We start from the raw sequence: 26,095 nt of genomic DNA, 5'->3' as shown, positions 1-26,095 counted from the left end.
GTCCCTGCACACCTTGCAATTCATGCTGAATGAGATAGAGCAGTAACAACCTAGGCCCATATTGTGAGCTAAAGGCACGACCTTGGTAAAGACAGAAGCAAAGCAAGCATTTAACATTTCTGCTTTGGCTGGATATTACACAATAAAGTTTCACTTTGGAAAACGTTTTGTGATTTGACTTTGTATCACTAGCCACTTTTTTTTCTGCATCCAGTTTTGTAAGTCTGATTACTCTAGTAATATACTATACTACTTTTGTGCCTATGCAGTCCCCTCATTCTTTAGGGCACTAAAGGTATTCATTTTACATGTAATAATGTCTAAATCAGAAGTATTTATCCATACAGGCCTTTTTCTTAGATTTAGAATTATTTCCGTAAAGTATTTATTTATTATTTATTTATTGTATTTATAAAGCGCCAACATATTACGCAGCGCTTGTACAGTGTACAATAGTCATTAAGAATGTTTGAAAGTTTGCCTTTTACTTCTTGTCCTTGCCCTGTAATTTACTATCCCAGTCTACCAATCTTAAGCCCCAGACACACGCTCAACAGCGTTCTTTTATGCTGCCACAACTTTTGTTGTGAAACAAGTTGAAACACCTAAAAAAAATATTTTGCTACTGTTCAAAGAGCTAAGACTGAGAAGTCAATCCTACTGTTGGATTGACTTTTTATCAGTCTTAACAGCTCTTTGAACAGCAAAAGACTTTCTTTTTTAGGTGTTTCAACTTGTTTCACAACAAAAGTTGTGAAAGCATAAAAGAACGCTGTTGTGTGTTTATGGGGCTTTAGCGAGTCCCTGAGCTTCTTTACGTTGTTTTTTTTTTTTTAAATTCATTGTTTTGTGTGTTCTGAAACTTGCACATCCGATATAACATCTGGTCTATCTGACATGGCCAAACCAAGAAGAGCATCTTCTCTGGATGGTTCGGTTACCATCTGAGCTAAGTAATTGTCTTGTAGTTTTGATATACCGTAAATGTCACTTTTACTAGAGCGAGTGGCCTCAATTTCCTTGATATAAAAGTATTCACAGAATTTTTGAGACTATTATTTGATTTTCATTTTTTCAATTTGTACAGTCAGGGAGAAGCTGTGTTTGGATCCTGACAGTGAGATTGCCACAACTGGAGTCAGAGTGTCTCTTATATGTCCGGTAAGACTTCGAGATTTTGGACACAGTAAAAAAAGTGACGACTTTGAATAATGTCACACATGTCTAATATTTTAAATGCACCCTGCCCATGCAGTATTTTGTCTTGTTTTTTAATTTTTATTTTTTTTTCTTATTGTATTAGTGAGTTTAGTTACCAACTCATGGAATAATTTTCTTTCCCTGGGAGTGCTGGTGCACTCTGCATTTAATATGAATCCTAGGCCCATATGCAATTAACTTTTTCTCCCAAGTTTTCTTCTAGGTAATATTTTTACAACTTGCCAATGAAATGCCTTTTAACCACTTGATCACCCACCCTTTACCCCCCCTTAAGGACCAGCGCTGTTTTTACTGATCTGTGCTGGGTGGGCTCTGCAGCCCCCAGCACAGATCAGGTAGCAGGCAGAGAGATCAGATTGCCCCCCTTTTTCCCCCCCTATGGGGATGATGTGCTGGGGGGGTCTGATCTCTTCTGCCTGCTGGGTGATGCGGGGGGGGGCACCTCAAAGCCCCCCTCCGCGGCGAAATTCCCCCCTCCCTCTCCTACCTGCTGCCCCCCCGGCGATCGAGGCTGCACAGGACGCTATCCGTCCTGTGCAGCCAGTGACAGGACGTCCCCTGTCACATGGAGGCGATCCCCGGCCGCTGATTGGCCGGGGATCGCCGATCTGCCTTACGGCGCTGCTGCGCAGCAGCGCCGTACAAATGTAAACAAAGCGGATTATTTCCGCTTGTGTTTACATTTAGCCTGCGAGCCGCCATCGGCGGCCCGCAGGCTATTCACGGAGCCCCCCGCCGTGAATTGACAGGAAGCAGCCGCTCGCGCGAGCGGCTGCTTCCTGATTAATTAGCCTGCAGCTGGCGACGCAGTACTGCGTTGCTGGTCCTGCAGCTGCCACTTTGCCGACGCACGGTATAAGCGTGCGGTCGGCAAGTGGTTAAACACCAAGCAAGTAAATGCTCAAAATTTCATTACCACATTTTCACCTACCGTACCTACTCGAGTATTAGCCGAGAATTTGGGTCCAAAAAAGTGGGCCAAAAGTGGGGGTCTCTGCACGAGTAAGTGCATGACATGTGACCCGAGTGCCTCCTCACTCCCTGCTTGTGTCCCTCTGCCATATGCGGGATGAATAATGATGTGGCTATAATTCAAGGGTATGTGAGCTGCTCACCCGACTCCCCCACCAGTGTCTCCCGTCATACACATGCTGTATAATGATGCCGCTACAACTTATCAGGACATGATCGGCTCTCACCCTGAGTCTCTTACCCCTGCAGGAGAGCGATGTCTGTTCCAGGACGGAAATATGCAAAGCGGTACTCCGCGTTCAATCATCTGACCACACTGCTTGAAGAAGTCTCCGCTCTGACGCCCCTTAGTGGTACCTTTAATTACACGCGCTGCTGCAGGACGTCATAGAGTGGAGACTTTCAGGCAGCGTAGTCCGATGATTGAATGCTGAGTACCACTCTGCATATTACCAACCCCGGAACCGACACATCGCTTTCTGGAGGGTAAGTGACTGAGGGGGAGGGGGAAGAGCCGATCCTGATAAATTGTAGCGGCATCATTATGCAGCATGTGTATGGTGGGGAACTCTGGTGAGCTGCTCACATGCCGTTGAATTGTAGCCACCACCATTATTCATTCTGCATATGGCAGGTGACACAAGTGGGGGATAAGGAGGCACTCAGGGGCACATAGGACATATGTTCTCGGGGTGGGGGAGGGGGACTTGTGGGAGAAAAAAAAATCAGCTGCAACATAATACCACCAGCATATGGTGGAGGGGGCATTAAGTGTCGCTCACTTGCAGTATGGCATATTGTGAAGGCAGTGCTGAGGAGGTTTTTGTGGTGCGAGGTAAACTGTCAGCATAGTATTTTGTGCAGTAACCTGTGGTCCTGAAGTGACGGTCACTGTGGTCAGTTGCTTAATTTGCTTTTGTTTAGCTGCTATGGTTATGACAGTAGCAGTTAATGGGCTAACTATAAATAAGTTTGTGGTTTTACTTTTACTATTCATTTTGTAAAACTGTTATTGCTATTTGCTAAGTTTATGCTATATTTCCCTTGTATGATTGGGGCCGGCCATGGTGTGAGTGGTTTTGTAGTTGTGGCAGTTCCTGCCCCTGGCTTATTTTCGGGACAACCCATTTTTCCAGTTTTTTAATGTAAAGGTTAGAGGGTTGCCTATACTCGGGTCGGCTTATGCTCTACTATATACGTTAATTTTTGATACTTCAATTGCTGTAAAATTGTGCTGTAAAATAGTTTTTAAAAGATAAAAAAATATCTTCTAGGACAGGGATCAGGAACCTTTTTGGCTGAGAGCCATAAACACCACATATTTTAAAATGTAATTCTGTGAGAGCCATTTATTGGTTTCAAACTGGAACAGTAGGGCTCACGTCCCTGTTGCAATGGTGATGTGTATACAGTTGATCCGCCGGCCAAGTGTCAGACACGGCTTCAGCTTTTCTTGGGTTTAAGCAACATCAGCAATTTCCCTGAGAGCCAGACAGGAGAAATACAGACGAACGGCTTGTATAATTAGCAAGCTGACTTGGGGGTTGATTAACTTTGTAGGACGAGATCCCTGCACTTTGGCCCAATAGGCTCCCTGTCAAGTGACAGGCAGCCTATTGGGCTAATCAAAGTGCGGGGATCTCGCTCTACAAAGTCACTGGACCTGACAGTGTCTAGAGTGAGACAATTGGAGCAGTTATTCATTTTGGGGTAGCGCGAGTAAGTTAGTAGTGCATGCTACAGCAGTAGGGTGCACTTCTTTGAAAATGTTACTGCCACACTAAGGTGTGCTGCTTGAGCAATGTAGCTTAATTAACCTCCCTGGCAGTAAGCCCGAGCTACGCTAAGGCTAGCCGTCGCAGAGGATCACATGGCCCCACATGGCATTTTTTTTTATATAAAATGAGTTGTATATGCTTAAGCTAGCACTTGGCTAGCTAACTATGTCCCCCAAGTTTTGCCGCTCTCCACAGATTGCCCCCCCAATTGCCGCCGTAATATGTACCGCCCCAGGAATCCCGCGATGGCGCAGCCTCCCAATCAGCTCCAGGCTTCGCTATGGGTAGGATCGGGACTGCGCATGACATCAATGACGCCATGTCCGATCGTCGCCATAGCGATGAGTGAAGCTGAATGGTGAAGCTGAGGCTCGCGAGATCGCAGAGGGGTAAATATTGCTGGCGGCAATCGGGGGTTAGGTGTGGCGGGGCTTGGGGGACATAGTTAGCTAACCAAGTGCTAGCTAAAACATAAAAAAACCTTTTTATTAAAAAAAAATCCTCCTGTGGACGCAGCCTCTGAAACTGCGTACCGCCAGGGAGGTTCATCAATTTCTACTGATTTGTCTGTGAGCCAGATGTAGCCATCAAAAGAGCCACATCTGGATCCCAAGCCATAGGTTCCCTACCCTTGTCCTAGGAGAAAACTCAGAAGAAAAAGTTAATTGCATATGGGCCCTAATGTTCGCAAGAACAGAAAATACTTGATTAGGATTGAGACTCTTGCCACTACAGGTAGTCCCCGACATGCAAACAACCCGCCGATATGATTGGCCTGATAATGGGAATAAGTCAAAAAACTTGGTAAGTAAGTATTATCCCATCTGGATAGTATTATAATACGTAAGTATTATCCCATCTGGAAAGTTTGGCAGCTTTTTGTTAAAGTTCTGTTTGATCCCCTAGCCAGATCTAACCATTTTTGGAAAGCTGCCCGACTTTCCTTTGCACTGGGTCCCGAGTCAATGCAATGTCACATTTCTAAGTTAGGCAGGGTTTGGGTGACTGGTATCCCTTGCACTTTGCTGCAGAGAGCACAGTGGTATTGAGTCTCCTGCCCATGCCAGTAAGACAGAGAAGACGAGGATGCATAGCTGCACTGATCCTTCATCTGTAATGAGACCCAGGGCACTTGGCATAAGTTTTGAAGACACAAATTTATGCTGCAAATGAAGAAGACTGCCTACCGGGTGTGCTGCTTATCATGTCGGGTTCGTCCCGTACGTCTGTAATTGCACTTTCTGCAGCCAAGTTCAGGGGACACCACTCCTTCAGAACCCCATAACTTGGGAACTGAGCATCATACCGACTCGGGACCAAGTGCAACAGAAAGCCGGGAATTTCAGCTTTCTAAAAATGGTCAGATATTCCTGAGGGAGCAAACAGAACTTTAACAAAAAGCTGCCGAACTTTCCAGATGGGTAAATAAGTACCAAAAATATTTAAAAAAAAGATCTTGTAGTTTTTGAGAAAAATGATTTTAAAAACATTCAGAGAATATTTTTCCCCACAATCCTTCAGGGCAAAGGTGAGACGTAGCTCCTCCCAGGAACAGGAACAGACAGCACTTCCCCTATAAAAAAGTCACATGGTTAGTCCACCCTCAGTGCTGTTTGTTCCTGCGTCCAGGCAGGTCGGCATCTCCCCTTTGGGTGAAGCCTGTGTGCTGGGCTGCAGGTGGATCTCTCTGGGTGGCTGAGACTGTGGTACTGAGGCAGTCTGGCCATGCGCCCCAGGCTGGAGCTTTCCTGGGGTTTGCCTACCTTTCTCTCCTGCTTCCAGGGAGAGCAAGAGTGGAAGGCGTGGGTTCCCCTTGGCGGCCTTGCGGCGGAGTGAGCAGGACGGAGGTAAGCCGGCGGCCATGTGCAGCGTGGAGCGCATTGCGGCCATTAGGACGCTTGGCCGCGTCCGGATGCGTACTTTCCGGCGGGTATGCCGAAAGTAACAATTTGTAGTGCCGGCTCATTACACTCTCTGCAGCTTCCGGGCCGCCACTCATCCATTCGCGGCAGGCCAGGTATGTTTCAAGGGGAAGCTGCGCGCGAACACGGTAAATCCAGCGCTGGAGACTTGGGCGCAGCAGCGCAGGAGACTTGGGCGCAGCCGGCGCCACCATAGGCCGTAATAGGAACTACGGCTATCGCAGGCACATGGAGTAACTTCAGCGCCGTCAGAAGACGGATCTGAAGTTGCTTTTAAAACAATAATTCGGCTTCCAGCTATTGCTGGAAGCCGAATTATTTCATTCCCCCACTATCCATGTCGGCCTGGAGGGGGAATAGTAATTAACACGGCCCGGACTTGTGCGGCAGCAGGATTAGCCATATACTGGCTGTGTCCTGCGCCCAAGTCTCCGGCGCCGTTCTCTCTCGTACGCAGCTGCGCGGGCCTGTAGCACTGTTGCTCAAAGAGAGTTTGTCCTGCGCTGGATGTGTCAGCTGGAAGCATGTCAGACGCTGAGAGGATTGAGAGCAACCAGGCCGCCCAAAAGGTGAGATAATGGTTTCTCTTTCTGGGCTAATTGTGCTATATGTGTGAGCAGAGTTACATGCCTTGTTGTGTTGTTGTTTATGCCAATACTAAGGCTTCTGCTAAATCTGCTGCTGCTGCAGATAAGCATAGGCATCCTCCTAATGATAAAACATGCCCTTTGTGCAATTTTTATGTTGCCCTATGCAAAAACTGTCAGTTGTGCATACAGAGGGTTGTAGGGGAGGAGCCAGGTCACTCTGTTCAGGATACATTGAATCCTTTAGAGAGGTAATTAATGCTTCATTGGAATCAATTAAGTCCTCATTATTGAATGCTAATCCATCCACTTCTCAGGTTGCTGTATCTGGAGTATCTGTGACTGAAGTTGATAGTTTCAGACACTAGAGAAATAGAATCTGAATCTGTTTCAAAGTTTAAATTCTGTATTGAGGATGTGGTAGCTGTTTTGTTTATTCATAATCAATTATACAAAGCTGAAGGATCCACTTAATTAAAAGGTGGATGTTTATTTGAAAAGGTCTTGGGAGGCTAGTGCGGCTATGTTTAGGCCGGCTTTTACCTCTACATGTGTGGCCACAACTTTGGAGCTGTGGATTAATCAGCTCAAAGCTAACATACTGGCTGGTGCACCTGTTTTGCAATTGTTTAATTCTATTGCTATTTTCATTTAAACTGCTGCATATTTATCAGATGCTTCTGCTGAAGCAATTAGGTTTACTGCCAGGTCCATTGCTCTGTTTCTATTAGAGCCTTGTGGCTTAAAATATGGGATGGTAATATCTCATCCAAAAACAGGCTGTGTGGTGTCCCTTTTTCAGGTGAATTGTTGTTTGGTCCAGAACTGGATTCAGCTTTGGAGAAAACATTGAATAAAAATAAAGTTTTGCTTAAGAAACAGAAGACTGTGGTAGCAATATTTTTCGTAAGCCAAGGAGTGATCAAAAGGATGCCTCTAAGGATCAAAGTAAAGGCAGGAGGTGGACTTTTGACAAGTCCAGGAAAGGGGGCTTTAAGTCTAAAGCTCTAGAGTCCCTGTCAGAATCCCAATGACTCGTGTCAGGCGGTGGGGGGAAGGCTAAGATACTTTCTCTTAGGTGGGCAAAAATGTCAAAAAATCCATTTATTCGCCAGACAATAATGTTTGGTTTCCAAATAGTTTGCCCTTCCTCCACCATCAAGATTTGTGATCTCAAAGGCCCTAAGAGATTCCACTCTGGTTCCAGAGATTTTGAGCATATTGCAGAACATGCTAAGACAGAGTTATTATTATTATTGATTTATAAAGCGCCAACATATTCCGTGGAGCTGTACAAGGTAATGGAATTCATCCTGTGCCTGATTCTGCACCTAACAAACCTGAGTCGGTTTATGAAAATTTTTCGGATGGAATCAGTAAGGGAGTTATTGTTTCCAGAAGCCTTTATGGCATCTCTGGATCTAAGAGATGCATATTGGCATATGCCGATTCACCAAAAATCACAAAAATTCTTAAGTTTTGCAGTGAGAATAAATGGGATGGTAGAACACTACCAGTTTGTTTGCCTCCTGTTTGGGATCACTTCTGCCCCAAGAATGTTCACAAAAATTCTGGGAGAAGCATTAATTCCGTTAAGGGAACAATCGATTTTAATCATTCCGTATTTAGACGACTTGCTTATTCTAGGAAGTTCAGCAAAACAGCTGAAAATCCATTTGAATCTGGTATCGGAACATCTCCGATCCCTAGGTTGGATCATCAACCTGGAGAAGTCCTCTCTAATTCCAAGTCAGAGAACTCCGTTTCTTGGCATGCTAGTGGATTCAGTAAAACAGATGTTTTTCCTTCCTCCCAAGAAGATTCTGAAGATAAGTTTGGCAGTGAAATCATTACAAGGGGAAGACAAAGTTTCCCTAAGAACGATTTTGTCGGTGTTTGGGTTAATGTCATCCACGATGGTGGCAGTTCCCTGGGCATTAGCGCATATCAGGAAGATACAGAGGTTCCTCCTAGAAAATTGGGACGGTCGTCCACAAACATTAGATTTCAAAGTCAAAATCCCTCAAACTGTGTGTCTCTGCAACGGTGGTTGGAGGAATCCTACCTTATGAAGGGCAGGCCTTGGAAGGGGCCTGTAGACAACGTAATAACTACGGATGCAAGCGCCTGGGACTGAGGAGCTCATATAGCTCACAGAGCCTTTCAGGGGAAATGGACAAAATCAGTCTCAAAGGTTATCCAATTGAAAGAAATTAACAGTAGTAAGGCTGGCTTTATTTCAGGTGCAATCGATACTGTTGCAGTCCAATGTTCTGATCCAGTCGAACAACGTTACGGCAGTAGCGTTTATCAACAAACAGAGGCACGCGATTCCTGTTGTTGCAGGAGGAAGCGGAGGACATCTTGTCTTGGGCAGAAAAGAATGTGTCATCCTTGAGAGCTGTTCATCTCAAGGGAACACTCAATATACATGCAGACAAACTGAACAGAAGCAGGATTCTGTCATCAGAATGGTCTCTAAACAAGGAGGTGTTTTCGCAGACATCATAAAACGATGGGGAACACCGTCAATCGATCTGTTTGCAACAGAAGACAATACCCAGATTCAGACTTTTTTCTCTCTCAATCCAAGAGATCAAAGCAGGGGGGTGAATGCATTCATTTAAGAGTAGAACTTTCCACTTCTGTATGCATTTCCTCCTCTCAATTTGATTCCCGCGGTCATCAGCAAATGGAGAGGTTGTCAAAATTGGATGATTTTGATAGCACCTTGGTGACCGAGAAGGAGCTGGTTTTCAGCTCTCAGGTTAGCATCAGAAGACCCTTGGAGACTTCCTTGCAGGCCGGATCTACTGCTACAAGGGAACCTGTGGCATCCGCATCCAGGAAAATTGAATCTGTTAGTCTGGATCTTAAATTAGCCTTACTCAAAAAGTTGGGAGTATCTGAGAAGGCAGCCTCTACATTTGTTACTAGCTGTAAGGAAGTTACTAGGAGGATCTATCTGAAATACTGGAAGACTTTCCATCTTTGGTTATCTGGCTCTAAGTTTGATAGCTTGTCAGTCCCAGCAGTCCTGGTTTCTCCAGGACAGTTGGGATAAAAATATTTGTGAGTACGCTTAAGGTGCAGATTGCTACCTTATCTGCTTTTTCAGGTATCCCCTTGTCTTCCTCTCCAATACTGAGATTTCGGAAGGCTCTATCTAGGAAACTGCCAGTTTACAAGCCATACGTTTCTCCTTGGGATTTATCGTTAGTATTAGAGGGGCTGTCCAAAGGTCCTTTTGAGCCGCTAGGGGAGAGTTCTTTTAAATTTCTTACATTAAAGACGGTATTTTTAGTAGCCATCACTACAGCCAGAAGGGTTAGTGAGCTACAGGCCTTGTCTATGAAAAGTCCTTATTTTCAGAATAGGTTAGTATTACAGACGGATCCAAAGTTTTGTCCAAAAGTTATGTCTAGGTTTCACAGGTCGCAGAATATTATTTTGCCTACCCTCTGTGAATCCAAGTTGTGGAAAAGAGAGGATTTTTCACTCATTAGATGTTAGAAGATGTGTTCTGGAATACTTGAACAGAGCTGCAGATGTCTGGAAGACCGATTCCTTATCTGTTTTATTTCAGGGAAAACTGTAGGTCAGATAGCTTCTAAATCTACTATAGCTAATTGGATTAGGTTAGCTATTATAGAAGCTTTCAGAGTTATGGGAAGTGAGGCTCCTGCTTCATTTAAAGCTCACTTTTCTAGAGCTAGGGCAGCTTCTTGGGCTAATAATGCAGGGGCTTCGCCTGAGCAAATATGTAAAGCAGCAACGTGGTCAAGCTTTTCTACGTTCATCTGTCATTACCGAATTGATGCAATGTCTGCACACGACCAGGCGGTTGGTAGAAACGTTCTCCAAGCATTGGTCCCACCCTGAGGTTGTATTACTTGTTAATCGTCTCACCTTTGCCCTGAAGGATTGTGGGGAAAAAGCAGAGTTAGTACCTGCTAACGATGTTTTCAACAATCCTTCAGGGCAACGATCCCACCCGGGTGTTAATTGTCTGTGTCTGATAGTTGCACGGTTATGGGTAGTGGAATGTTCACCTGTCGGGTACTTGGCTAAACGCACTGAGGGTGGACTAACCATGTGACTTTTTTATAGGGGAAGTGCTGTCTGTTCCTGTTCCTGGGAGGAGCTACGTCTCACCTTTGCCCTGAAGGATTGTTGAAAACATCGTTAGCAGGTACTAACTCTGCTTTTTTTTAAACTTGCCAAAATTACATTTTGCTATGGTACATTATACTATATAGCAAGTTCCAAGTTCTGCATACACATTTTATTTGTTTTAAAGCAAATCTGTGATCCAGCTTTGGGACCCGCTGGAACTTTGCGTGATAACATGAAATCCATTTAATTTTAAAACCATCATTGCACATAATTGTAATTGTGAAATGTTGTGTATAATTTTGCATAAGTGAAATTGGCACATTAGCATCATCACTAGGACAGATGGAGCCACGAGGGGTTAGAGGTGGTCCTGAGAGACAGTGAAGGCAGAAGTGGCACAGAGGGGGATGCTGAGGGAATAGGCAGAGGTGGCACAGTGGGGGAAACTGAAGGCAAAGGGGAACAGAGGTGACACAGAGGGGTACACTGGAAGCAGAGGTGGTGCAAGGTAAAGAGATGGCACAGTGTTCCAACTTAACGTATTTAGGTTAATAACAAACCTGCCATCCCTATTGTGTTTAATGGGACTACCTGTATACACAAAATATTTATGCCTTTAGGATATGATCACAAGTCCTATGTCAGGATAAGAAGTGCTTGAAATGCTACAAGATGGGTAAACCCCTCCCCCCCCCCCGCCCCCCAAAGATGCCTTACTCCTTTCCACACTGTACACATCCAAAAAGCAGATCAGACTACAGTTGTGCACACAAGATTGCATTCCATAGCAGAATTTGATTTCTTGACAATTTTTCATAGAATATGAATAACAGGAAAACTTTTCTTATACTCATTATTAGTGGTTGGCTGAAGCTATTTGTCAATCAACTGTTTACTTTTTTTTTTTTTTTAATCATTCTCCGTACACAAACTACCCAAATGACCCTGATCAAAAGTTGACATACCCTGGTGTTTTGGCCTAATAACATGTACATAACTTGACACAAATGGGTTGCAATGGCTATTAACCACTTCAGCCTTCAGTGTATTTTCACCTTATGCATCCAAGCAAGTTTCACATTTTAGTGCTGCTCCCATTCATTCACCAATAACTTTATCACTACTCATCACATCTAAATGATGTATATCTTGTTTTTCTCTTTCGTCCGGAAAAGCTGAAGGATCAGTGAATCAGCTGATCTGTGGAAATAAAACCAAAGTAGATTAAAAGCCCCCACCCACCCCTAAACCTCATTTTCCAGGACGTCTCAGGACAGCAACCCTGAGACTTGTCTCCCTCCATTTCCAACTGGACAGGATACTAGTTAAAAGAATTAACATAATTGATTAGGCAGGCACACTACATAAGGCAGCATTCCCTTACCCTCATCAGTTGTTTTCCTGTCCAGCAGGATGCTGGTTGTGTGGGGAGAGCTGGCCAACCATGATAAATTTCAGGAGCCGCGGCATACAAGTGTCCCCTGTGTCAGCGCTGGTCAGGCGAGCCAGCGCGGGTGCTTGATGTCTGCATCGGCTTCTCCCCCAGTCTGTGTTACACGCCGGAGCGGCTTCCGCTGAAGGACGTGCGCAGGGGGACATGTAACTTCCGCATTACGTGACCAAGGAGGAAGTAGAATGCTTTCCATGGCTCGGCGTGCATCCCAGCGGACATCTCGCCGCATTTAGCCGCTGATTGAGCTAGTCTGCTCGGTAAGGCGGCGGATTTCTAAGGTAAAGCAAACCTTTTCATTATGTTTGAGCGGAAACCTTCAGGTGACCTATTCAAGGGTTGTGCAATCCTGGTCAGTCTTGTGTATGCTGACCATGGAAGCGTCCGCAGGCTCTTGCTCCCATAGTTCTGAGTCAAGCTCCACTCCCTCTCTGGTATGTGTCTTTGGTTATGTCTTTATACCGGCTATTATTTGAGGGTTATCAAGCACCCTCCCCTGGTTCCTCAGTTTTAACTTGGTTTCCGTCCTGGAAACACCCAAGAGGAATAGCTGCTGAGTTTATTTTGCCGGATTGGTGTCCTCTTGGCAGCACTGCTCATGCATGAAATCCCTGGACCACAAGCCATGGTCGGGAGACTGGTGCTGGTGGGGGTGTCCAATATAGGAGAACTAGACAGCATAAGAAATGGTACTGTTCCTGACGTTCTCCCCTATGCTGGAAAGATGGGATCACAGACAAGAGCTTCCAAGCTTGTTCCAGCAGCAGGGATATTCACTCATATAGTTCACATTACAGTGTGCTTTTCCCCCTGTGTGTTTTACCCTCTCTCTTGTTTCCTCTATAATCTAGTAAGCTAATGGAAACTTGCAGGGTAATGATAGTTGCAAGGCGTCATTTGCTTCCCATTTGATTGGTCAGGCCTGCAGTAAACCTATGTTAGCTGTAGAGACCGACGATCGTTGCAGGGATGTACACTCACATGGTTGATTTTAGAGTGATGTTTCCCTGGTATAAGTTTATACTTTCTCTTGTCCTCTCTGTCCATGCAATCTAGCAGTGGGTGCAAAGCAGGAGGCGAAGGTGAATTGTTGCCATTGCAGCAATAGGCTTCCCCAGGGTTATAAGATGATTTGTCAAGCCTGAACTTCAGCGATGGTGATTGACAATCTATGGAAATTTTCAGGAAGTGAATCTCTGGGTAGTTTCAAGGAGTTCCTTGTTTCAAACTTGTTCAGATCTATTATGCACTTGTTTCAGATCTGCATTGCATTTGTTTCAGATCTGCATTGCATTTATTTCAGATCTGCATTGCATTTATTTCAGATCTGCATTGCATTTATTTCAGATCTGCATTGCATTTATTTCAGATCTGCATTGCATTTGTTTCAGATCTGCATTGCATTTGTTTCAGATCTGCATTTCATTGGTTTCAGATCTGCATTTCATTGGTTTCAGATCTGCATTACTTTTGTTTCTGATCTGCATTGCATTTGTTTCAGATCTGCATTACTTTGGTTCAGATCTGTATTGCGTTTGTTCTGATCTGCATTGCTTTTGTTTCTGATCTACCGGTATATTGCATTTGTTTCAGATCTGTATTACTTGGGTTCAGGTCTGTATTGCATTTGTTCAGATCTGTATTGCATTTGTTTTAGATCTGCATTGCATTGTTCTGATCTGCATTACTTTTGTTTCAGATCTGCGTTGCATTTTCTGATCTGTATTGCTTTTGTTTCAGATCTGCATTACTTTTGGTTCAGATCTGCATTACTTTCGGTTCAGATCTGCATTACTTTTGGTTCAGATCTGCATTACTTTTGGTTCAGATCTGCATTACTTTTGGTTCAGATCTGCATTACTTTTGGTTCAGATCTGCATTACTTTTGGGTCAGATCTGCATTACTTTTGGGTCAGATCTGCATTGCATTTGTTCTGATCTGTATTGCTTTTGTTTCAGATCTGCATTACTTTGGTTCAGATCTGCTTTGCATTTGTTCTGATCTGTATTGCTTTTGTTTCAGATCTGCTTTGCATTTGTTCTGATCTGTATTGCTTTTGTTTCAGATCTGCATTACTTTTGTTTCAGATCTGCATAGAATTTGTTTTAGATCTGCATTACTTTAGTTCAGATCTGTATTGCATTTGTTCTGATCTGCATTGCATTTGTTTCAGATCTGCATTACTTGGGTTCAGATCTGTATTGCATTTGTTTCAGATCTGCATTACATTTGTTCTGGTCTGTATAGCTTTTGTTTCAGATCTGCATAGCATTTGTTTCAGATCTGCATTGCACTTGTTTCAGATCTGCATTGCACTTGTTTCAGATCTGCATTGCACTTGTTTCAGATCTGCATTGCACTTGTTTCAGATCTGTATTGCATTTGTTTCAGATCTGCATTACTTTTGTTTCAGATCTGCGTTGCATTTTCTGATCTGTATTGCTTTTGTTTCAGATCTGCATAGCATTTGTTTCAGATCTGCATTGCACTTGTTTCAGATCTGCATTGCACTTGTTTCAGATCTGCATTGCACTTGTTTCAGATCTGCATTGCACTTGTTTCAGATCTGCATTACTTTGGTTCAGATCTGTATTGCATTTGTTTCAGATCTGTATTGCTTTTGTTTCAGATCTGCATTACTTTTGTTTCAGATCTGCATTGCATTTGTTTCTGATCTATTGCATTTGTTTCAGATCTGCATTACTTTGGTTCAGATCTGCTTTGCATTTGTTCTGATCTGCTTTGCATTTGTTCTGATCTGCATTGCATTTGTTTCAGATCTGCATTGCATTTGTTTCAGATCTGCATTGCATTTGTTTCAGATCTGCATTGCATTTGTTTCAGATCTGCATTGCATTTGTTTCAGATCTGCATTGCATTTGTTTCAGATCTGCATTGCATTTGTTTCAGATCTGCATTGCATTTGTTTCAGATCTGCATTGCATTGGTTTCAGATCTGCATTGCATTGGTTTCAGATCTGTATTGCATTGGTTTCAGATCTGTATTGCATTGGTTTCAGATCTGCATTACTTTTGTTTCTGATCTGCATTGCATTTGGTTCAGATCTGCATTACTTTTGTTTCTGATCTGCATTGCATTTGGTTCAGATCTGCATTACTTTGGTTCAGATCTGTATTGCATTTGTTCTGATCTGCATTGCTTTTGTTTCTGATCTACCGTTATATTGCATTTGTTTCAGATCTGCATTACTTGGGTTCAGATCTGTATTGCATTTGTTCAGATCTGTATTGCATTTGTTTTAGATCTGCATTACTTTTGTTTCAGATCTGCATTGCATTTGTTCTGGTCTGTATTGCTTTTGTTTCAGAGCTGCATTGCATTGTTCTGATCTGTATTGCATTTGTTTCAGATCTGCATTACTTTGGTTCAGATCTGCTTTGCATTTGTTCTGATCTGTATTGCTTTTGTTTCAGATCTGCGTTGCATTTTCTGATCTGTATTGCTTTTGTTTCAGATCTGCATTACTTTTGTTTCAGATCTGCATAGAATTTGTTTCAGATCTGCATTACTTTGGTTCAGATCTGTATTGCATTTGTTCTGATCTGCATTGCTTTTGTTTCTGATCTATATTGCATTTGTTTCAGATCTGCATTACTTGGGTTCAGATCTGTATTGCATTTGTTCAGATCTGTATTGCATTTGTTTCAGATCTGCATTACTTTTGCTTCAGATCTGCGTTGCATTTGTTCTGGTCTGTATAGCTTTTGTTTCAGATCTGCATAGCATTTGTTTCAGATCTGCATTGCATTGTTCTGATCTGCATTACTTTTGTTTCAGATCTGCGTTGCATTTTCTGATCTGTATTGCTTTTGTTTCAGATCTGCATTACTTTTGGTTCAGATCTGCATTACTTTTGGTTCAGATCTGCTTTGCATTTGTTCTGATCTGTATTGCTTTTGTTTCAGATCTGCATTGCATTTGTTTCAGATCTGCATTACTTTGGTTCAGATCTGTATTGCATTTGTTTCAGATCTGTATTGCATTTGTTTCAGATCTGTATTGCTTTTGTTTCAGATCTGCATTACTTTTGTTTCAGATCTGCATTACTTTTGTTTCAGATCTGCATTACTTTTGTTTCTAATCTATATTGCCTTTGTTTCAGATCTGCATTACTTTGGTTCAGATCTGCTTTGCATTTGTTCTGATCTGTATTGCTTTTGTTTCAGATCTGCATAGCATTTGTTTCAGATCTGCATTGCACTTGTTTCAGATCTGCATTACTTTGGTTCAGATCTGTATTGCATTTGTTTCAGATCTGCATTACTTTTGTTTCTAATCTATATTGCGTTTGTTTCCGATCTGCATTACTTTGGTTTCTGATCTGCATTGCATTTGTTTCAGATCTGCATTGCATTTGTTTCAGATCTGCATTGCATTTGTTTTGAATTTTGTTTTTGTCAAGCCTGCCTTAAACCTTTACTGGCTGTAGAGATTGGCAATAATTATGTGTAAATTTAGTCAGTGTTTGCCCATTTTAAAAGCTTCCCTCTCTTTGATTTACATTCTGACATTTATCAGATGGTGACGTTTTTACTGTTGGCAGGTGATGTAGCTGGAAGTACATGCTGCTTGTTCTGGCAGTTGGAAACAGCTGTAAACCGCTATTTCCCACAATGCAACGAGGTTCACAGACAGGAAACTGCCAGGAAAATAGTCTTCACAGTCTCCTGTGGGAGGGGCTTCACCACAATATTAGACATACAGAGCCCCCTGATGAGGATCAATTTGTGAAAAGGAATAGATTTCTCATGTAAAAGTGGGTATCAGCTACTGATTGGGATGAAGTTCAATTCTTGGTCACGGTTTCTCTTTAAAGGAGAAACTGTTAGGAAGCTGTTAAAACGGATTCCAAGAATGGCAAGTTGGATAAGACTAAGCTGTCAAACCTGATAAGCATGCAGCGTCTTCTGAAGCGGTGTCTAAATCTAGGAAATGTGCAGTGACCATATGCCTGATTCTGCAGAACACCTGTGTCAATTATGCACTGAAAAGGTAGTGAAAGATGAATCCCCTACATAGCTTAAAGATTTGATGGGATGGTTGAGATCAGAGATGTCCTTTGCTATTAAAGAAATGGAAGAATCTGCTTTCATACTTTCTAATTCAGATGTTACACCGACATTTACCCCCTCTACTTCACCTATTGCTCTGATTCACCTATTGCTGGTCCTTCTAAATCCTCCTAACAGACCTCCTCAAGAGGTAGATAGTCGAGGTTGATTCAGATAAATTTGACGTCTGAAGGGAGTGGATATCTATTATTGGAAGCGTTACCACAGGGCGAAGTAGACGCATCTGAGGGTAAAGGTGTTAAGTCTCAGAAATTCGCTTTTCCACAGAATTTATGAATGAGTTATTTGAAGCTATGCATAGGGCTATGGGCATTACCAAGGAACAAGAAGTATTACTATTGATCAAATGTACAAACGTTTATCTGACCTAAGATTGTATCTAAATTCCATAGATCTCAAGAGATCTTTTTACCATCTTTTTGCAGTAATTCATCAAATCGAAGGGAAGAAAGGTTGCACTGTCTAGGTGTTAAGGTGTCTAATTGAATGAATATCTTCAGAGATCCAAGAATTGGAGGAAGTCCAATGCTTTGTTGGTTCTCTTTGCCGGAAAGCAGCCATCTAAAGAAACCTATTGCAAGATGGATCAGACAAGCTATTGCTTTATCTTACTTGCACCAGGGCAAGCAGTTATCAGGACTAGCGAAAGGTCATTCAACCAGAGCAGTTTCTACTTCCTGGGCAGAGAGAGCAGGGGCTACTATTAATAAATCTGTGAAGCTGCAACCTGGTCAAGCCACAATACCTTTTGTTAAGCATTATAGACTTGATTTAACCTCTAAATCTGACTTATGTTTTGGTAGAAGAGTTTTGCAGGCTGTAATCCCTCCCTAATTATGTCTTGTTTATCATCTCAGGGTTGCTGTCCTGAGACGTCCTGGAAAGACAAACTTACTTACGGTAAGGTCTTTTCCAGGAGTCGGAAGGACAGCACCCTTACTACCCACCCTGATGTATTGTTAATAAAAATTATTTGAAGCATCATTCTGTGGGGTCTTTTTTATTACTGATGAGGGTAAGGGAATGCTGCCTTATGTAGTGTGCCTGCCTAATCAATTATGTTAATTCTTTTAACTAGTATCCTGTCCAGTTGGAAATGGAGGGAGACAAGTCTCAGGGTTGCTGTCCTTCCGACTCTTGGAAAAGACCTTACCGTAAGTAAGTTTGTCTTTTTCAGTGCTAACACTAAGGAAACGCACTGAAGCAGAGCTCCTGCTTTAATTTTTTGTATTCACCAGAGGGTGAGTCGTCTTTTTGAGGAGGTACAGTGGCTTTTACCCCAGTGGGGATCGGAGAGGAGAGCAGCAGGGGGGCAGCCGGAGGCATCACCTTTTGGAGTCGGGGCAGCTTAACAGTACATTCGGCTGCCATACTCCACATCTATACACTTCCACCGGCCGCATGCTCAGGAGAGGTGCTTCCGGCCTTGTGTTCTATGCGTATGAAACACGGCGCTTCCTGGATTAATGCTTCCACCAGATGTAAGGAGGCGCAGCCAGGACTCTCAGCAGAGCTGAGCTGAGAACCAGGACAAGTGGTAGTGTGTTCCTGGTATTCTCCGGGGGTGTTTGTGATCTAGGAGGCTTAAAGAGGAACTCCAGTGAAAATAATGTAATAAAGTGCTTCATTTTTACAATAATTATGTATAAATGATTTAGTCAGTGTTTGCTCATTGTAAAATCTTCCCTCTCCCCGATTTACATTCTGACAATTATTACATGGTGACATTTTTACTGTGGGCAGGTTATGTAGCTGCTCCTTGCTGTTTTGGCTGTTACAGACAGCTGTAAAGAGCTATTTCCCGTCTGTGAACATTGTTACATTGTGGCAGTTTTCCCAGAGTTCTGCAGTACTCAGAGCTTCTTGTGGGAGGGGTTTCAGCACAAAATCAGTCACACAGCGCCCCCTGATGGTCTGTTTGTGAAAATCATTATATTTCTCAAGTAAAAGGGGGTATCAGCTACTGATTGGGATAAAGTTCAATTCTTGGTTGGAGTTTCTCTTTAAGCTGCAGCAGCACCTGAGCCCTCCTCTCAATCACAGCCATCATCTCAGTTGGTGGTAAGTCCTCCAGTGGATAAGGTTTTTAATATACATGTATGTGGGATGTAGTTTTGCTCAAATGCCTGTCATTTTGTTGTTGTTTTTTTCAGGCAAAAAATGAGCCCAGGCCCAGTACTAATACACCGCCTAAATATAAAGATGTGGATTTTGTAATATTAAGATGCCTCTTGATGCATGTCAGCCTTGTACTGAATCTGTTATTGCCTCTGAAACATCTAAAATTCCTAAAGGGGTTATGGATTTGGCAATGGATATGGTCAAAAAGGATATGCAGGAAACTTTAGATGAGTTTAAAGAATCATTTTATTCCTTCTGTTGAAGTCCCCTCTCCAGGGCCCTTGAAACATTTCCTAAACTTCTATTTTTTCTGAGGTCCAGGGGGCAGAGGAGGAGAGGAGGGAGAGGATATTTCAGAGACTAAATACGTAGAAAAGGAGCACCTGCAAATAGGAGTCTGAGAAATGGGAAAATAACTCAGATTTGTATTTACTCCAGAGGAATCTTCTTAGTTACTGAAAGCCATTTATTCCACGCAGCAAATTAAAGAGACCTTGCCGGAGTACACTGCAATTCTTGTTTACTCAGGTTTATCACAACAGCCAGGGCGTATTTTTCCTATCCATCAGTCATTGAAGGATATAATCAGTCTCAGTGGCAGCATCCTGAGAGATATTTATTTTTTAGTCTGCTAAACGTAAATATCCATTTTCACAATCTGAAATGGAAAAATGAGTTAAATGCCCTAAACTTGAAGCATCTCTTTATAAATACTCGAAAGATTGATTCATCCTTTAAGGATGCAGGAGTTCTCAAAAACGTTATAAACGTATAGATGGTTTTATTTAAAATCCGTTGCCTCTGCAGACTAATTTATGTGGGAATGACCACACAGTTGCTCAAAATGCGCAACTCTGCACATAAATCTGCTATCTGCTCTGGGATGTCAGAACAAGCTTTTGCTAGCCATTTTTCTGCCTGGCGCCATGTCAGTCAATTGGTCCACTTTGTTTTATCAAGGGCAGGGTCAATGCAGCTAGCTATAAGGAGATTTTGGAGCACTTCATGCTTCCATCTGCTGAAAAGCTTTATGGAGATGATTTTATTTTTCAGCACTACCTGGCACCTGCTCACAGTGCCAAAACCACTGGTAAATGGTTTACTGACCATGGTATTACTGTGCTCAATTGGCCTGCCAAATCTCCTGACCTGAACCCAATAGAGAATCTGTGGGATATTGTGAAGAGAAAGTTGAGAAACAAGACCCAGCACCCTGGATGAGCTTAAGGCGCTATCGAAGCATCCTGGGCCTCCAGAACACCTGAGCAGTGCCACAGGGTGATTGCCTCCATGCCATGCCGCATTGAAGCAGTCACTTCTGCAAAAGGATTCCAGACCAAGTATTGAGTGCATAACTGAACATAATTATTTGAAGGTTGACTTTTTTGTTCTAGAAACACTTTTCTTGTATTGGTCGAATGAAATATGCTAATTTTTTTATAGGAATTTTGGGTTTTCATGAGCTGTATGCCAAAATCATCAATATTAAAACAATAAAAGGCTTGAACTACTTCAGTTGTGTGTAATGAATCTAAAATATATGAAAGTCTAATGTTTATCAGTACATTACAGAAAATAATTTACTTTATCAAAATATGCTAATTTTTTTAGAAGGACCTGGATAATAAACACGGGATATATACACCTGACTACCTATACTGGGGACACTCTGTCTGTCTGTCCTTATGTGCATTTACTGGTGAAAGGCTGTCTGTCATTACATGCATTTAGTGGTGAAACGCTGTCTCTCATTACATGCATTTAGTGGTGAAATGCTGTCTCTCATTACATGCATTTACTGGGGAAAGGCTGTCTGTCATTACATGCATTTAGTGGTGAAACGCTGTCTCTCATTACGTGCATTTACTGGTGAATCGCTGTCTCTCATTACATGCATTTACTGGGGAAACGCTGTCTGTCATTATGTGCATTTACTTCATATTTTTTTTTACTTTCAAAGAAGCTTTATTGAAAATGGAATCCTTACAAAAAAAACGTATGTCCCAGTATTGAACGATGTAACAAACGCAGATAGAAATACATAAATGTTCCACAATATTTCTGTCAGACTATACATATGCATATGACTTAGCTATTAGTAGGACAGATTGTTTTCCTCCCAGATGACTGGGGACCAGTTATAATAAGCTAATTGAAATAATATAAGAGTTAACATAAGGGTTAACCTAATGAGAAAGAACATAAATTGAAGAAAAAAGACATATATCTCTACTATAACACTGTACAATATAGTTTGCAGTAGGTAGTGTCCCATATACTCTAGGCAGTGTATATATAGAAGATGCACTAGACAATTGTAAAGAGGCGCCCTAATCGTAGATAAAAGCATCTAAAAACAGTTTAAAATTGACAAAAACGTGAGGTAGCTTACCTCAATGACGACAAATCTTTGTAATAAACAAAAGATTTATTATAGCACAGGCAACGCGTTTCGCGGGTCCAAGCCTGCTTCCTCAGGCCAAAACAAGTGCCTACATCAGCAAAAACAAGACTCCTCAATATACCAGTACTAATAGGGTACATACATTTATAACATCAGTGTCACACATGCATTTAAATCATTATATTGTTTATATGCACACATATAACGCGAAACGCGTTGCCTGTGCTATAATAAATCTTTTGTTTATTACAAAGATTTGTCGTCATTGAGGTAAGCTACCTCACGTTTTTGTCAATTTTAAACTGTTTTTAGATGCTTTTATCTACCATTAGGGCGCCTCTTTACAATTGTCTAGTGCATCTTGTACCCCCATACGTGTCCCGTTTGAGGGGTGGAGACAGACCACGCGTGGTGTACACCACGGTGGACACCTGTCCCCCTTTTTTTACCCTAGGAGTGCGACCACATCTAGATCCTCGGTGACCTCCCCGAGTGGAGTCGGGTTTATTGTCTCCACCTGCTTCCTGCGGTCGGTTGCCCCTCTGCAACCTACCTTTGTGAGTAGATCTTTACTTACTACAAATTACCTGATTTTATTGACGTACTGCACCATTGGGCTCCCCGTTTTGTTCCCTGTGTCTTTTTTCAGAAGGTGTCCTGACACCCACTACCCACTTCGTTTTATATATATAGAAGACTCCTGTATATACCGGGGAGTGTCCTGTAGTGGTGTTGTGCAGTGTGTAGGCTGAAGATGAAAATGGTGGTGGTGCCGCTCTCTGGAAGTCAGTGGGGATAGAGTGTGCTGTTTATTAATTGGCTTCTCTCCAGAAACGCGTTGCGTAATAAACATTTTATTTTTTCCACCAAACATGGACTTTGCCATGTATCATTTCTGCACGCACTGCACCTTCCAGGAACCTTCAGCAGCACACTCTATCCCCACACATAGTGGGAGTTCAGAGTGCAGCTAACAAACTTGCACACATAGCCTCCAGGCTCTACATCCAGCAAGACCCAGTGAGCGGCCATCTATGGAGATCAGCTGATGTGACCGATCCTGTTTGAAAGCACCACTGCTACCTGCGTCCCCGGCATAGAGAGGGACAACGCTAGACTGCTGACAGACCCATATGGGCTAGTCAGTCAGTCCTAAAGGTGAGATCATTCCACGGCAGGCTTGCCAGGGACAACTGCTACCCTTCTGAGTGCGCTCTCCTCTCTCTCCTCCCATTCCCCCCACCCCTTGTCTATACAGATACTGTACAATATAGGGGATTACCTCTTAGTGAGCTTACCTTGACAATATTATTTTTAGTTCTTTGGACCGAGTTAACTGGTTCTATTAGTTGTTGTGAGTATTCAGAGTACATTGTAGGTGGTTGCCATAGGGTGATTCCAACCAGGGTGATTATTTTTTGTACGACCTTTTCCCAATTGAGTTGATTAGGTAACCAATTTTGGGAGATGTGTGATCTAGTGGCTACTAGAATTTTAGTAAAAAGGTAATTTTCTTGATGGGTTAGGTTAGAAATATCACTATTTAGTAATGCAGTGTCAAAATAATGGGCTTTTGCCATAGCTCAATTGTAAGTGAGGATATTCTTGTCCACAGGTGTTGGACTGTGGGGCACGTCCACCAAGTGTGAAGGAAGTTACCTAGATCTGAACAGCCTCTGAAACGTGTTCGGAATGGAGTTATACTTGTTAATTCTTAAGGGAGTGAGATATGAACGAAACAGAACTTTCAATGAGGTTTCAGTTAACTAAATATTATTGGAACATTTGGCAGTTTTCTTCCAGATTTTTCCCCATTAATCTTCTGATATCTCATATCCTAAGAGCTGGTCCACACTAGACACAGTTGCAGGACGGACACTGCAGTCCGGATCAGGGGAAGTACCCACCGTACTGCAAACTGATGAAAGTGCATCAGTTTTGCATCAGTTTCCGTTCAGGTTTTTCCCTGACAGAAAACGTCTCCATCATTAGGAAGGAGTGGGAGGATTTTTTTTGGGCCAATCATAAAGCTCAGGCTATCCGTTTTAACATCCGTTTTTTGCCTGTGGAGCTGGAGATGCGTTTTCTCATTGCTTTCACTACCCCTGCGTGTATCCGTGGTCCTGATCCGTTGCGTGAAAATGCAGCAGATCCGGACCTTCCGTTCAGGTTTTGAAAACGGATCCCCGCAAACGCAGATGGATCAGTTTTTTACTTGGGTGAGGCTGGCTGCTATTTTCAACATTAGTATCCGGGACTCCGTTTTTCATCAGGTTTGAAAAACGCAGCCACGGATACGTTTCCGGACCTAGTGTGGACCAGCTCTAAGTCCTTGTTCCAGGCTTTCTGATAAGCTGCTTTAAAGAGAATCTGTATTGTTAAAATCGCACAAAAGTAAACATACCAGTGCGTTAGGGGACATCTCCTATTGTCACAATTTCACCGCTCCCCGCCGCATTAAAAGTGGTTAAAAACTGTTTAAAAGTTTGTTTATAAACAAACAAAATGAACAAACTATGATTCACTACTGTCTGCTTGACATATAAACTTTATTAAATACTGTACACATACTATACCCAACCCATTAAAAGAGCAGTACTGCGGTGCAAGCCTAAGCTAAACACAGCCGGCTGTGTCACATACACGGATCTCCACTGCATACAGCCACACTTCCACACTCACTGATGTTTGTACTCCCGGGAGTTTTTATGAAACAGTCTGCATGCAGCAAGCTAGAGTCACATAGCACCAGGAGGTCAGTGGTTAGTCATGCAGGGGCTGTAGCCAGATTGTTAGTGCAGCAGTTCCACGTTAATGGCTGGCATATGCCTCATCAATGTTTTCATGCGGCGTTAATGGTGCTGGACAAAACTTGCATCGAGCGCATAAAGCATAATATGGGTTGCCACTGAGGGCTCTCACCACCTCCTACGCAATGTCCCACTTCGCTGTAACTGCTCAGCAGTCTCCCGTGGTGCGCTCTGTGTCCTGCTTAATCCACTCCGCTGTCATGGGTATACAGATGCCGGCATACTTGCGCTATGAATCACGCTTCCTGCTGTTCACCGTGAACAGCAGGAAGCGTGATTCATAGCGCAAGTATGCCGGCATCTGTATACCCATGACAGCGGAGTGGATTAAGCAGGACACAGAGCGCACCACGGGAGACTGCTGAGCAGTTACAGCGAAGTGGGACATTGCGTAGGAGGTGGTGAGAGCCCTCAGTGGCAACCCATATTATGCTTTATGCGCTCGATGCAAGTTTTGTCCAGCACCATTAACGCCGCATGAAAACATTGATGAGGCATATGCCAGCCATTAACGTGGAACTGCTGCACTAACAATCTGGCTACAGCCCCTGCATGACTAACCACTGACCTCCTGGTGCTATGTGACTCTAGCTTGCTGCATGCAGACTGTTTCATAAAAACTCCCGGGAGTACAAACATCAGTGAGTGTGGAAGTGTGGCTGTATGCAGTGGAGATCCGTGTATGTGACACAGCCGGCTGTGTTTAGCTTAGGCTTGCACCGCAGTACTGCTCTTTTAATGGGTTGGGTATAGTATGTGTACAGTATTTAATAAAGTTTATATGTCAAGCAGACAGTAGTGAATCATAGTTTGTTCCTGGTGTCACATTGTCACTACTGGCTCCCCTATAATAGGGTAGACATAAGTATCTTACATGATTCAGGCGCAGGATATTGTTGGAAAAACAAACAAAATGGCCACCAAAACAGGAAGTAGGTTGATGTACAGCATGTCCACACATAGAAAATACATCCATATACAAGCAGGCTGTATACAGCCTTCCTTTTGAATCTCAAGAGATCATTTGTATGTTTCTTTCCCCCCTGAGGGGGGAGTTCATAGCAGAACCACAACACTGAAGAACTTGGCAGCCTTCCAGACACAGGCTGACAAGTCTGACAAGGGAAAGATACATTGATTTATTACAGAGACTGTGATAGTACAAAGTGCTGCAGTAAGCCAGAACACATTAGAATAGCTTTTGGAACTTGTAGGATGATAAAAAACAGGATGCAATTTTTGTTACGGAGTCTCTTTAATGTTCTCTCTTGTGGGGGATGTAATCATTTTGTATATAATGGAGATTGATTTTATAATCTCTCCCTTCCGAACTATCTGTTTCTCTAGCTGATTCAAAGTAGGGTCACTGTTGAAAGGCCAATGTTGGATGATATAATGTTTGATTTGAATGAAACGAAAGACTTCTGCTGGTGGGAGGTTTGTGGAACCTTGAAATTTATCTAACCCTCTTTGCATTACATCATAGAATCTTATCAACCCATTTTCCATCCACCAATTAAAACTTTTAGGTTGGAGCCCTGGGGTGAATTCAGGGTTGCCTGTAATAGTTGCTAGTGGGGAATGTGTTGAGAAGAACTTGTATTTAAATCTTAAAGCAG

General features: G+C 42.8%; 1 protein-coding gene across 1 annotated transcript in view; it reads left to right on the top strand.

Moving 5' to 3' along the window:
* LOC137514583 (E3 SUMO-protein ligase PIAS4-like) overlaps positions 1 to 26,095 on the top strand; it is a 227,514-nt gene that overhangs the window by 85,202 nt on the left and 116,217 nt on the right. Inside the window, exon 3 of the mRNA XM_068234222.1 lies at positions 1,088 to 1,161. Coding sequence (XP_068090323.1) covers positions 1,088 to 1,161 — 74 coding nt within the window. The remainder of the gene's footprint in view (positions 1 to 1,087; positions 1,162 to 26,095) is intronic.

This window comes from Hyperolius riggenbachi, chromosome 1 (assembly GCF_040937935.1).
Source record: "Hyperolius riggenbachi isolate aHypRig1 chromosome 1, aHypRig1.pri, whole genome shotgun sequence".
Lineage (NCBI taxonomy): Eukaryota > Metazoa > Chordata > Amphibia > Anura > Hyperoliidae > Hyperolius > Hyperolius riggenbachi.
This window is presented reverse-complemented; position numbering and strand designations above follow the sequence as displayed.